The sequence below is a fragment of the Sapajus apella genome, unplaced genomic scaffold (genome assembly GCF_009761245.1).
Source record: "Sapajus apella isolate SASKATOON/1434 unplaced genomic scaffold, GSC_monkey_1.0 scaffold2, whole genome shotgun sequence".
Classification (NCBI taxonomy): domain Eukaryota; kingdom Metazoa; phylum Chordata; class Mammalia; order Primates; family Cebidae; genus Sapajus; species Sapajus apella.
Window position 1 is genome coordinate 70481529 of NW_022436942.1, and position 12116 is coordinate 70493644.

Consider the following 12116-nt stretch of genomic DNA (forward strand, 5'->3'; position numbering starts at 1 on the left):
AAATTAGCCAGGCGTGGTGGTGCATGCCTGTATGCCTGTAGTCCCAGCTACTTGGGAGGCGAAGGCAGTAGAATCTCTTGAGCCTGGGAGGCAGAGGTTGCAGTGAGCCAAGAACTTGCCACTGCACTCCAGCCTAGGCAGCAGAGTGAGACTCCATCTCAAAAAAAAATAATAATAAAAAGAAAAAAAAGCCAGAAGTGGTGGCTCATGCCTGTAATCCCAGCCCTTTGGGAGGCTGAACGTGGTGTATCATGAGGTTAGGAGTTCAAGACCAACCTGACCAGGATGATGAAACCCTGTCTCTACTAAAAATGCAAAAATTAACTGGGCGTAGTGGCAGGTGCCTGTAATCCCAGCTATTCAGAACTCGGGAGGCGGAGGTTACTGTGAGCTGAGAACTCACCACTGCACTCCAGCCTGGGTGACGGAGCAAAACCCTGTCTCAAAAAAAAAAAGAAGAAAAAAGTGTTCGCTTTGGCAACACATGTAGTAAAATTGGAACGATACAGAGAAGATTAGCATGGCCCCTGCACAAGGATGACACGCAAATTCGTGAAGCGTTCCTTATTTTTTTTTTAATTCAATTTTTAATTTTTTATATATTTTATAGAGATGAGGTTTCACCATATTGGTCAGGCTGGTTTCGAACTCCTGACCTCAGGTAATCCACCCATCTCGGCCTTCCAAAGTCCTGGGATTACAGGCATGAGCCACCTCGGCCGACTGAGTGTTTCATATTTAAAAAAAAATAAAGTGGGCCGGGCGCGGTGGCTCAAGCCTGTAATCCCAGCACTTTGGGAGGCCGAGGTGGATGGATCACGAGGTCAAGAGCTCGAGACCATCCTGGCCAACATGGTGAAACCCCGTCTCTACTAAAAATACAAAAATCAGCTGGGTGTGGTGGCGTGCGCCTGTAGTCCCAGCTACTCGGGAGGCTGAGGCAGGGGAATTGCTCGAACCTAGGTGGCAGAGGTTGCAGTGAGCCAAGATTGTGCCACTGCACTCCAGCATGGCGCCTGGCAACAGAGTGAGACTCCGTCAAAAAAAAAAAAAAAGAAAAAAGCAATGGGCTGCTTTCTTTTAGCAATACCTATTTAAGGCTGGGTGTGGTGGCTCACGACTGTAATCCCAGTACTTTGGGAGGCTGAAGCGGGCAGATCATAAGGTCAGGAGTTTGAGATCAGCTTGGCCAGCATAGTGAAACCCAGTCTCTACTAAAAAAAAAAAAAAAAAGTAATATGTATTTAAAGTTCTCCATGTATGTTGTTGCTTGATAGCTCATTTCTTTTTATCACTAAATGATGTCCCATTGTATGGATATACCACAGGTTCTCCATTCACTGGTTGAAGGACATCTTTTTTTTTTTTTTTTTTTGAGACGGAGTTTCGCTCTTGTTACCCAGGCTGGAGTACAATGGCGCGATCTCGGCTCACCGCAACCTCCGCCTCCTGGGTTCAGGCAATTCTCCTGCCTCAGCCTCCTGAGTAGCTGGGATTACAGGCACGCGCCACCATGCCCAGCTAATTTTTGTATTTTTAGTAGAGACGGGGTTTCACCATGTTGACCAGGATGGTCTCGATCTCTTGACCTCGTGATCCACCCGCCTCGGCCTCCCAAAGTGCTGGGATTACAGGCTTGAGCCACCGCGCCCGGCCTTGAAGGACATCTTAATTGCTCCCAAATTTTGGCAATTATGAATAAAGCTGCTATAAACAATTACGTGCAGGTTTTGTGTAGACATGTTTTCAATTCATACGCATAAATTGTATTTCTTTTTAACTTTTGTATTTATGCACACACATTTTGATATAGTTGTAAAAACTAAACTTACATATTTTTCTTCTCTTTATTCCCCCGGGAGCATTGATTCAAGTTGCCCTGAATATACACACCCACATATACGTTTTTAGAAGTTGTATTTTACATAAATGTCTGCAATTTGCTTTTTAAAATAACAATAATCTTTTGTTATAAAAGCAGTAGATGTGCTTTTAGCAAGTTAGCTCATATGGCTAAGCAAAAGAAAATAAAGACACTTGCTGCGCACGGTGGCTCATGCCTGTAATCCAGCACTTTGGGAGGGCGACGCAGGAGGATCTTTTGAGTTCAGGAGTTCCAGACCAGCCTGGCCAACATGGTGAAATCCTGTCTCTATTAAAAATAAAAATAAAAATAAAATTAGCTGGAAGTGGTGGCAGGCACCTGTAATCCCAGCTATGCAGGCGGCTCAGGCAAAAGAATCACTTGAACCTGGGAGGTGGAGGTTGCAGTGGGCCAAGATTGTGCCATTGCACTCCAGCCTGGACGACAAGAGCAAAACTCCATCTCAAAAAAAAAAAAAAAAAAAAAAAGGGAAAGAACAGTAAGAGAGCACCGCTGCACTCCAGCCTGAGCAACAGAGCAAGACTCTGTCTCAGGCCGGGCGTGGTGGCTCACGCCTGTAATCCCAGCACTTTGGGAGGCCGAGGTGGGTGGATCATGAGGTCAAGAGCTAGAGACCATCCTGGTCAACATGGTGAAACCCCGTCTCTACTAAAAATACAAAAATTAGCTGGGCATGGTGGCGCGTGCCTGTAATCCCAGCTACTCAGGAGGCTGAGGCAGGAGAATTGCCTGAACCCAGGAGGCAGATCGCGCCATTGCACTCCAGCCTGGGTAACAAGAGCGAAACTCTGTCTCAAAAAAAAAAAAAAAAAAAAAGACTGTCTCAAAAAAAAAACAAAAACAGAACAAAAAGCAAAAAACAGCAGCTTAAAACAACTGTTTTATGTGCTTATAATTCTGTGGGTCAGCATTTTGGGTTGGGCTCTGCTGGGCAGTTCTGCTGGTCCTGACTGGGGTCATTCATGTGGCTGCAGGCGTCTGGAGGTTTGACTGTGACTGGCTGGCCTCACTTGCATAGCTGGTGGTTGGAGCTGACTCCTGTCTGGGCCTTTCTCTCCACATGGCCTCATCTACCCTCAGGGAGGCTAGCCCTGGCTTCTACGCATGGCCGCAGCAGTGTCCTAGGAAAGACTGGCAGGTGCATAAGGCTTAGGCTTGGATGGTCCACATTACTTATGCCAAATTTTATTGGTCAAAACAAAATGGGTGGAATCAGTTTGATTCCACCTTTGAAACAATGCAGAGGCTAGTGCAATGAGTCTCAAAGTAGGATCTAGGGATCCTTAGATGTCCCAAAGATTCTTAAAAAAAGGGACCGGTGAAGTTAAAACAATTTGTCAGCTGAGTGCTGTGGCTAACGCCTGTAATCCCAGCACTTTTGGAGGCCGAGGCGGGTAGATCACAAGGTCAGGAGTTTGAGACCAGCCTGATACCCCCACATCTACTAAAAACACAAAAATTAGCTGGGCATGGTGGCACACGCCTGTAATCCTAGCTACTCAGGAGGCTGAGGCAGGATAATTGCTTGAACCCGGGAGGCAGATTGCAGTGAGCCAAGACTGCACCACCTCACTCCAGCCTGGGTGACAGCAAGATTCCGAATTAAAAAAAAAAAAATTGTCATACTACTGTTAAGCCATCGTCCTTTTAAGTGTAGAATGGAGTTTTCCCAAGGTGTAATATATAATGTGATATTGCAAGAGACTGAATGCAGCAGATACTGTATGAGAATCTGTCTCCTATGAAGCCAAACATGGCAGACATTTACAGGAATGTAAAACCATTGTCCTTGCAATTTGTTTTGGAAAAATTTTTAGAGACAGGGTCTTGCTGTTGCCCAGGCTGGAGTGCAGTGGTACAATCATAGCTTACTGCAGACTTGAACTCCCAGGCTCAAGCCATCCCCTTGCCTCAGCCTCCCAAGTAGTCAGAACCACAGGTGCATACCATCAGGCTGGGCTTATATTTTTGTAGAGACAGGGTCTTGCTGTTGCCCAGGCTGATCTCAAACTCCTAGGCTCAAGCAATCCTCCTGCCTTAGCCTCCCAAAACACTGAGATTATAGGTGTGAGCCACTGTCTGGCCCAAACTTGTTTTTAATAAGTTATTTATATAAACGTCATTTAAAAATGTTTTTTTTTTTTTTTGAGACGGAGTTTCACTCTTGTTACCCAGGCTGGAGTGCAATGGCGCGATCTCGGCTCACCGCAACCTCCGCCTCCTGGGTTCAGGCAATTCTCCTGCCTCAGCCTCCTGAGTAGCTGGGACTACAGGCATGCGCCACCATGCCCAGCTAATTTTTTGTATTTTTAGTAGAGACAGGGTTTCACCATGTTGACCAGGATGGTCTCGATCTCTTGACCTCGTGATCCACCCGCCTCGGCCTCCCAAAGTGCTGGGATTACAGGCTTGAGCCACCGCGCCCGGCTTAAAAATGTTTTAATAAACATGTTTTAATATGGTGAATGTAAAGATGTAAATATCCCATGTAAACAAAATCTTCCAGATTTCTTGAGTCTTGCTTTGTCGCCCAAGCTGGAGTGCAGTGGTATGTCAGCTCATTGCAACCTCTGCCGCCCAGGTTCAAGCGATTCTCCTTCCTCAGCCTAATGAGTGGCTAGGATTATAGGCACCTGTCATCACTCCTAATTTTTTTCATATTTTAGTAGAGATGGGGTTTCACCATGTTGGCCAGGCTGGTCTTGAATTCCTGACCTCAGGTGATCTGCCAGCTTTGGCCTCCCAAACTTGCTGGGATTACAGGGGTCAGCAACTGTGACCTTTTTTTTGGAGTGTCTGTCACCCTGGCTGGTGTGCAGTATAAATCACTGCAACCTGGATCTCCTAGGCTCAAGTCATCCTCTTGGCCCCCCTCCCAAAATGTGGGGGTCATAGGTGGAAGCCAGCGCACCCAGCCCATTTTTTCATCTATTGGCAGAAACCCAAGTTTGAGAACCCACTTATGAGAAGATTGGTACTCTCATACATTATCAGAGTAAAGAATGTTTGGGACATCTGCCAAAATTAAGATGCACAAGTCTGGCAGTGTACAGTGGCATCTATCTATAATCCCCACACTCTGAGAGGCCTAAGTGAGAGGGTAGCTAGATCTCAGGAGTTGAACTAGCCGGGCAACAGGAATTGGGTATGTGGTAAATGTGCTCACGAATAGCCACTTCACCAGCCTGAGAAACAAAGCATGGCCTCATAATTATTGGAGAGGAGTTGAGAACTGAGCACATGGGGAAGAAATGGAAGTTTGTTGTCTGAGTAGTCGGTATTCTCTCATCTGTGTACAGTTTAGCACTGACTTCTTCAGGGATGAGTGGAAAAATGCTACTGCTTTAGACTGGTATTGGGTAGGTGAAAAATTTATTAGCTAAGCATTAAAAACGAAATCTGAAGCCAAGAACACTGATGCAAAGCCAACAAACAAGCTCTCTTGTAGACACCACTCCCTTCCATACCATTCTCTACAAAAGAAAACCACCAGGTGAGCTGGCATGGTCAAACCATACCTTCAGACAGGTAAGAATTTTTTTTTTTTAAAACCAAAAATTTTCAAAAAACACACAAACAAAAGGTAATCAGTTATTTAATTAGATCATCAGGACATTTAAAATACCAATTTGTGAGGATAAATTCCATTTGTCAGGGCAAACACAGATCGCAGGTAGCCCTGGAGCTGAGGAATAGCTTTGATTTTTGGTAAAATTTGTGAGTCCACAGCTTTCTGATCAATCTTGCGCTGTTCTGTAATCTCGTATTTCTAAATAAAAAGAAAATTAATCATTTTAAAACAGGCACTTAACAAATTACTTGTAAATCAACTAAGAAGTTGTCTCACAAGTACTAATCCCCAAGAATATTTAGCAAATATTAAAGGCAAATTCTGACAATCCTTTCCTTGGAATGATGTGAAATACAACCTGTTTTTAATGTAATAAAAACAGCTCTTATGCTTTTGTACGGTTTAGTACACATCAAGGATAAGGAAGGATACATTCGCAATACAATGGTAGCAGTTAATTCCCACACAATTCCCCAAAAACCTCAGGATTCTAAGTTAAGCTCCCAGCCTACTAAAAGAACTACTCAATTTAGAAGAATCTGGGCCGGGCACGGTGGCTTAACGCCTATAATCAATCCCAGCACTTTGGGAAGGAGGCAGGCGGATCACCTGAGGTCAGGAGTTTGAGACCAGCCTGGCCAACATGGTGAAACCCTATCTCTACTACAAATACCAAAAATCAGCTGGCCGTGTTGGTGGAAGCCTGTAATCCCACCTACTCAGGAAGCTGAGACAGGAGAATCGCTTGAACCCAGGAGGCAGAGGATGCAGTGAGATTGCACCATTGCACTCCAGCCTGGGCAACAAGAGTGAAACTCCGTCTAAAAATAAATAAATAAATAAAAATCTGGAATACTAAGTATTTCCCAGTATTCCTCATTATTTAACCTTTCATTTTTCTTTTTGTGCAACAATGCTTAGGCCTGTTTATTTTCACTCCCAGGTCGAAGGGCCAGTGCTAACACAAGAGATGACACACACAAACTTACCTCTTTTTCTGTGTCGAAGATCTCACCTTCCTGGTGTCTGGGCTTTCGCAGCTTCTTCTTCTTGAAGTAAGCATCAGTAAGATGTTTTGGGATTTTTACATTGCTGATATCAATTTTGGTTGAGGTGGCAATGACAAATTTCTGGTGCGTTCTTCGTAGAGGAACTCGATTGAGGACCAGAGGTCCTGAGGGGAAAAAATTAATTTAGTGAGGACCAACCATCATCCTTCAATATGTAACCATTACTTGATACATTGCTACACAAAATTTATACAACCACCTCTGTTTAACCCACATGCACACAAGGCCATGAAATGGGCCTCAGAAACTTGTGGTATTAAGTGTCAAGGATTTTCTTACCAGTCACAAGTAATAAGCCACTAGCCAGCTGCTTCAGGAAAACCACCCTCTGTAAGTTAAAAAGAAAGTAATTTTCTGCAATTAAAAACCGACTTAATTAATCAAATCACAGGCAATTTCTACATGTATATTTATATAGCTTGGCAGTTCCGGAAGCAACCACAGCAAGCAACAAGGTAGTACTCGGGCATAAAGACGTTTTTGAGCAAATGAACATGTGTAACATAATCAACAGCAGGAAATGGCTAATAAATCACCATGGATTAAACTTGTTATTTTCAACAACTAAGTTGTATCTTGCATATCATTTCCCCTTGCCCCAAAATAGGTAAATAAAGGAAAACTACATCTAGCATGCAAATGCATTGCCATCAGGCACCCCAGGCAGCTACAGTGAAGCTCGACAAGCACAGGCATTCTTACTTTGCCCCTGTGGCGTCCAGTGAGGATGATCAGAATGGTCCCGGGGGTGATGCTGGCTCGCAGTTTTCTCACGTGCTGACTGAAGGGTTTTTTGCCGTGGCTCAACAGCTTTCGAGGCACATCTTCAGTAGGATAATACCTAGGCTGGGGAGAGTCCATAGATCCAACTTATTTAAAATAAGCCATTCAGATTAGTAGAGGCAAGCTATGTCAGCCAAACTTTTGCTATAGCCTTTTAATTTATTTGAAAGCACAACTGTATTCATACTATTCCATTTTTCATTTCTGCTTAGATTTTTTTTTTTTTTTTGAGATGGAGTTTCACTTATGTTACCCAGGCTGGAGTGCAACGGCGCGACCTCGGCTCACCGCAACCTCCGCCTCCTGGGTTCAGGCAATTCTCCTGCCTCAGCCTCCTGAGTCGCTGGGATTACAGGCACGCGCCACCATGCCCAGCTAATGTTTTGTATTTTTAACAGAGACGGGGTTTCACCATGTTGACCAGGATGGTCTCGATCTCTTGACCTCGTGATCCACCCGCCTCGGCCTCCCAAAGTGCTGGGATTACAGGCTTGTGCCACCGCGCCCGGCCTCTGCTTAGATTTTAAACTTGGAAAGTCTAATGCTTCTGCATCCTCTGATTGCAAAACAAGACAGAAACATTTATTTATTTATTTTTTGAGATGGAATCTTGCTGTTCATCAGGCTTGAGTGCAGTGACGCAATTTGGGCTTACTGCAACCTCCGCCTCTTTCAACCAATTCTGCCTCAGCCTCCCAATTAGCTGGGACTTCAGGCATGTGCCACCACACCTGGCTAATTTTTTGTATTTTTAGTAGAGACGAGGTTCTACCGTGTTAACCAGGATGTTCTTGATCTCCTGACCTTGTGATCTGCCCGCCTCGGCCTCCCCAAGTGCTGGGATTACATGCACGAACCACTGTGCCCCACCGAAACCATTTAATGAATGAGCTGATGCTCAAGCAAACAAAACATCAAGCAAGTCACCTTTGTAATCTTGAGCAAAAACTAAACCTCAGAGATTACACATATGTGACATGCAACATTTTGCAGGTTACAGATACATGGCTTGTTTTCAATTCAAGTAAAATGTGTTCCTTTCCTCACCACTTCATCTGATCCTCACAGCAACAAGTCTTACTCCCACTTCATCCACAAAGGAAAACAAATTGCACAAAACCAGACATTAGGACTGGCAGATTATTTACTGCAAAAATTAGACACCATGCAAGGGCCATTAAAGACATGACTACAAATAACTCGCAATAGCCTATTTCTAACTATACCATATCATTAGTGCACTCTCACTTTCACCACAAACGTGATCACTTAATAGGAAAATCAGTTCACAAGGCAACTGTCATCTTCCCTCTCATGCAATCATCTTCAACTGTGAAACTGTATGGTGTAACATGTTTGGAAATGTTCCCAAAATGAAAATTACAGAGCAAGTCCTGAGACTTGGGTTTTTGTGTGGTAAAGGGGACCAAGATACACTGTTCTAGTGAGAAATGTTCTATAGAACAGCTTATGTATTATTTCATTTAATCTCCATAGTAACACTTTGAGGTAAACGCTCATTCCCATCTTATCTTTTGAAATGGGAGTCTCCCTCTGTTGCCCAGGCTGAAGTGCAGTGGTGCAACCTCTGCTTTCTGGGTTCAAGCAATTCTTCTGCCTCAGCCTCTAACGCAGCTGAGACTGCAAGCATGCAACTGGCTAATTTGTCTTTTTTTTTTTTTTTTTTGAGACGGAGTTTCCCTCGTTACCCAGGCTGGAGTGCAATGGCGCGATCTTGGCTCACTGCAACCTCTGCCTCCCAGGTTCAAGCAATTCTGCTGCCTCAGCCTCCCACGTAGCTGGGACTACAGACGCAGACCACCACACCCAGCTAATTTTTTTGTATTTTCAGTAGAGACGGGGTTTCACCATGTAGACCAGGGTGGTCTCGATCTCTTGATCTCGTGATCCATCCGCCTTGGCCTCCCAAAATGCTGGGATTACAAGCATAAGCCACCATGCCCAGCCTCATTTCCATTTTATTTTTTAATTAATTACTTTCTTCTTTTTATGAAAAAAATTCTTTAAAATATTATTTTTGTTTTTTGGGACAGTTTTGCTTTTGTTGCCCAGGCTGGAGTGCAATGGCACAATCTCGGCTCAATGCAACCTGGTTCAAGTGATTCTCCTGCATCAGCCTCCCGAGTAGCTGGAATTATAAGCACCTGCCACCACGCCCAGCTAATTTTTTTTTTGTATTTTTAGTAGAGACAGGGTTTCACTATGATGGCCAGGCTAGTCTCCAACTCCTGACCTCAGGTGATCCCACCCACCTCAGCCTCCTAAAGTACTGGGATTGCAGGCCTGAGCCACTACCCCAGCCTCCTTATTCCCATTTTACATGCCAACAACAAAACACAGAAGAGTAATTTAAATTATTTAAGATTAACAGTAAATGTTGAAGCCAAGTTGCAAACTCAGAGCCCTTTACTTTCTGCTACAAACTCTGGTAAGCAGAAACTTACAATACCTAAGTATTCAAAAACACCTTCACAGTATTCAATCATCAACCGAAAATCCAATTTACTGTCCCCACATCTTACCATTTTGCGAAGTTTAACCACCCGGGTACCGCCGTTTTTGTCACCACCAACTGGTTTTGTAACAGTTGCAAGAACCTTCTCCTTCTTTTTCTTTTCAACCTACAAGGACACAAATACATCAACGATTAGAAGATGCCAATTAAGGTTAAGACATAATGGTCAGTGGTCCCCTCTTCCCTTACCTTGGATTTAGCCGCTGAGTACTTCCTCTTGTACATGGCCTTTCTGGAATACATGGCAGATCGGGAATACCTGCCAATTCCTCTGACAAGAACAGGATTGCGGCTGCAATGGGGCTTCCCCTTCTTGGACTTTTTAGCCTTGGGGTTACCCTTTTTCACTTTGCTACCGGCATCAGCCTTCTTGGCTTCAGGTTTCTTCTCTTTAGTATCCGGCTTCTCAACTTTTTCACCCGCCATCTATAAATATTTTTTGTAGATAAAAAAAGGCACTTTACAATCATCTCTTAACAAGGCAATAATCCAACTGCACGTGGATGGGCTGGACTCCCCAGACTACAATCCCTCCCGCGATAAGATATAACCCTTCCTCTCAACTCTACCCATTCCACTCCAGTCTTCACTATGGTTCACTTGGGGGCTGTCTCCCCAATACACTGTAAGCTCTTTTTTTTTTGAGGCTTTGAACCGATATCTCACACTTATTAGGTTTTTGCCAAATATTGAGAGGTCAGGTACTGTCATTATTTTTTACCACTGTTTTGCGAATTAGAAAACTTAGATGCTGAATGTGTCCACAAGCAGGAAGCAGCAAAACTAGAACTTGAAACCCTTTACTTTCAGTATCTTTCGTCTTAATCCTTAAGACCATCGTCTCTTTTCAAGAACCTTGGTTTAGGAATTGTGGACACAAACACAATCAGCCCAAATTGAACCCAAACAGAAAAAGAACGCAAAGACCAAGAGGCCACTTCCGTCCGCGGACGCTGGGAGACGCGAAATCTTTTGGCTTCAGTCCGGAACCCCAACGTGGCTGAGACTAGCTCAGTGTCATTTTCTGGAACCCAGGAGACGGGAACTCGGTGCACGTACCGTCGTCCCGCTTCCTCTAACCCACCAGTCCGCTACGGGTCCCCGAAAGGGCCTCGTTCCCCCCAGCCCAAGAGACTGGCGAACGGCCGGTGGAAGACACTACGGCATTCCACAGTGCGCCGCCGCAAACCCAAACGGCAAAAACTGAAGTGCCTGGAAGGCCTCCCAGTTAGCCGTGGGTATGTCGGACCCCTGTAGGTGGCGACTGGATGCCCTCTAGGTTCGGATGGCGAAGGATTGGGAGTGCTGAACTCGAGTCTTGCACAGAGGCCCACGGTTCTTACCTTGCAAGATGGGAAAGAGAACTAAGGCCCCGGCTTCCGGTCTATAAGCAATCACGGGAAGTGTGCGTCTCACTTCCTTCCGGATCTGGGGCATCATGGGGAATGTAGTTTTTCCGCATTATGAAAAAAGTAGTAAATCCTAGGCCGTAATCCCAGCACTTTGGGAGGCGTGGGCAGGCGGATCACCTGAGGTTAACAGTTCGAGACCAGCCGGGCCAACATGGCGAAATCCCATTTCTACTAAAAATACAAAAGTTAGCCGGGCGTGGTGTCAAGTCCTTGTAATGCCGGCTACTCGGGATGCGGGGGCAGAGAATCACTTGAATCCGGAGGTGGAAGTTGCAGTGAGCCAAGATCACAACACTTCACTCCGGGCAGCAGAGCAAAATTCCCTCTCAAAAAAAACAAAAAAAAAAAAAAAAAGAAAGAAAAGGCCAGGCTCAGTGGCTCACATCTGTAATCCCAGTACCCAGCACTTTGGGAAGCCAAGGCAAGTAGATCACTTGAGGTCAGGAGTCCAAGACCAGCCTGGCCAACATGGTGAAACCCCATCTCTACTAAAAACACAAAAATTAGCCGATCGTGTTGGCGGGTGCCTGTAATCCCAGCTACTTGGGAGGCTAAGGCAGGAGAATCGCTTAAACCCAGGAGGTGGAGGTTGCAGTGAGCTGAGATCATGCCATTGCACTCCAGCCTGGGTGATAGAGCCAGACTCAGTCTCAAACAAACAAACAGACAAACAACAACAAAAAAACAAAAATTAGCTGAGTGTGGTGGTTAGTGCTTGTAGTCCCAGCTACTTGGGAGGCTAAGGTGGGAGGATCACTTGAGCCCAGGAGGTTGGGGCTGCAGTGCAGTGAGTCCTAATCTTGCCACTGTCCTCCAGCCTCGCTTACAGAATGAGCCTCTGTCTCCAAAAAAGTAAAAT

General features: G+C 45.0%; 1 protein-coding gene and 1 non-coding gene across 7 annotated transcripts; one reads left to right on the forward strand and one right to left on the reverse strand.

Annotated features, from left to right (window-relative positions):
* The first annotated feature begins 465 nt into the window (after positions 1-465).
* LOC116527642 lies at positions 466-572 on the forward strand. The gene has a single exon (XR_004258651.1). It is a non-coding gene; the product is annotated as a U6 spliceosomal RNA (small nuclear RNA).
* A 4896-nt stretch (positions 573-5468) lies between these two features.
* Positions 5469-11232, reverse strand: RPL6 (ribosomal protein L6). Of its 6 annotated transcripts, none has more exons than XM_032240219.1 (7): positions 11189-11232; positions 10035-10271; positions 9853-9951; positions 7229-7372; positions 6806-6854; positions 6446-6630; positions 5469-5654 (listed from the first exon to the last, which is right to left on the reverse strand). In XM_032240219.1, the coding sequence occupies exons 2-7, from the start codon at positions 10269-10271 to the stop codon at positions 5502-5504; spliced, it is 867 nt and encodes a 288-aa protein (XP_032096110.1). In that variant the 5' UTR covers positions 11189-11232; the 3' UTR covers positions 5469-5501. The 6 variants fall into 6 exon arrangements, with proteins under 6 accessions (XP_032096110.1, XP_032096119.1, XP_032096090.1 ...); XM_032240228.1 differs by having other exon boundaries at positions 10930-11189; XM_032240199.1 differs by having other exon boundaries at positions 10905-11189.
* Between the last annotated feature and the right edge of the window lie 884 nt (positions 11233-12116).

Bases quoted from the DNA above. Each gene is read 5' to 3' on its own strand.
- RPL6 (XM_032240219.1), bottom strand. From the start codon at position 10,271: ATGGCGGGTGAAAAAGTTGAGAAGCCGGATACTAAAGAGAAGAAACCT. The intron at 9,952-10,034 runs GTAAGGGAAGAG...GTGTCCTTGTAG, and splicing joins ACTCAGCGGCTAAATCCAAG to GTTGAAAAGAAAAAGAAGGA. The intron at 5,655-6,445 runs GTAAGTTTGTGT...CTTTTTATTTAG, and splicing joins TCTTCGACACAGAAAAAGAG to AAATACGAGATTACAGAACA.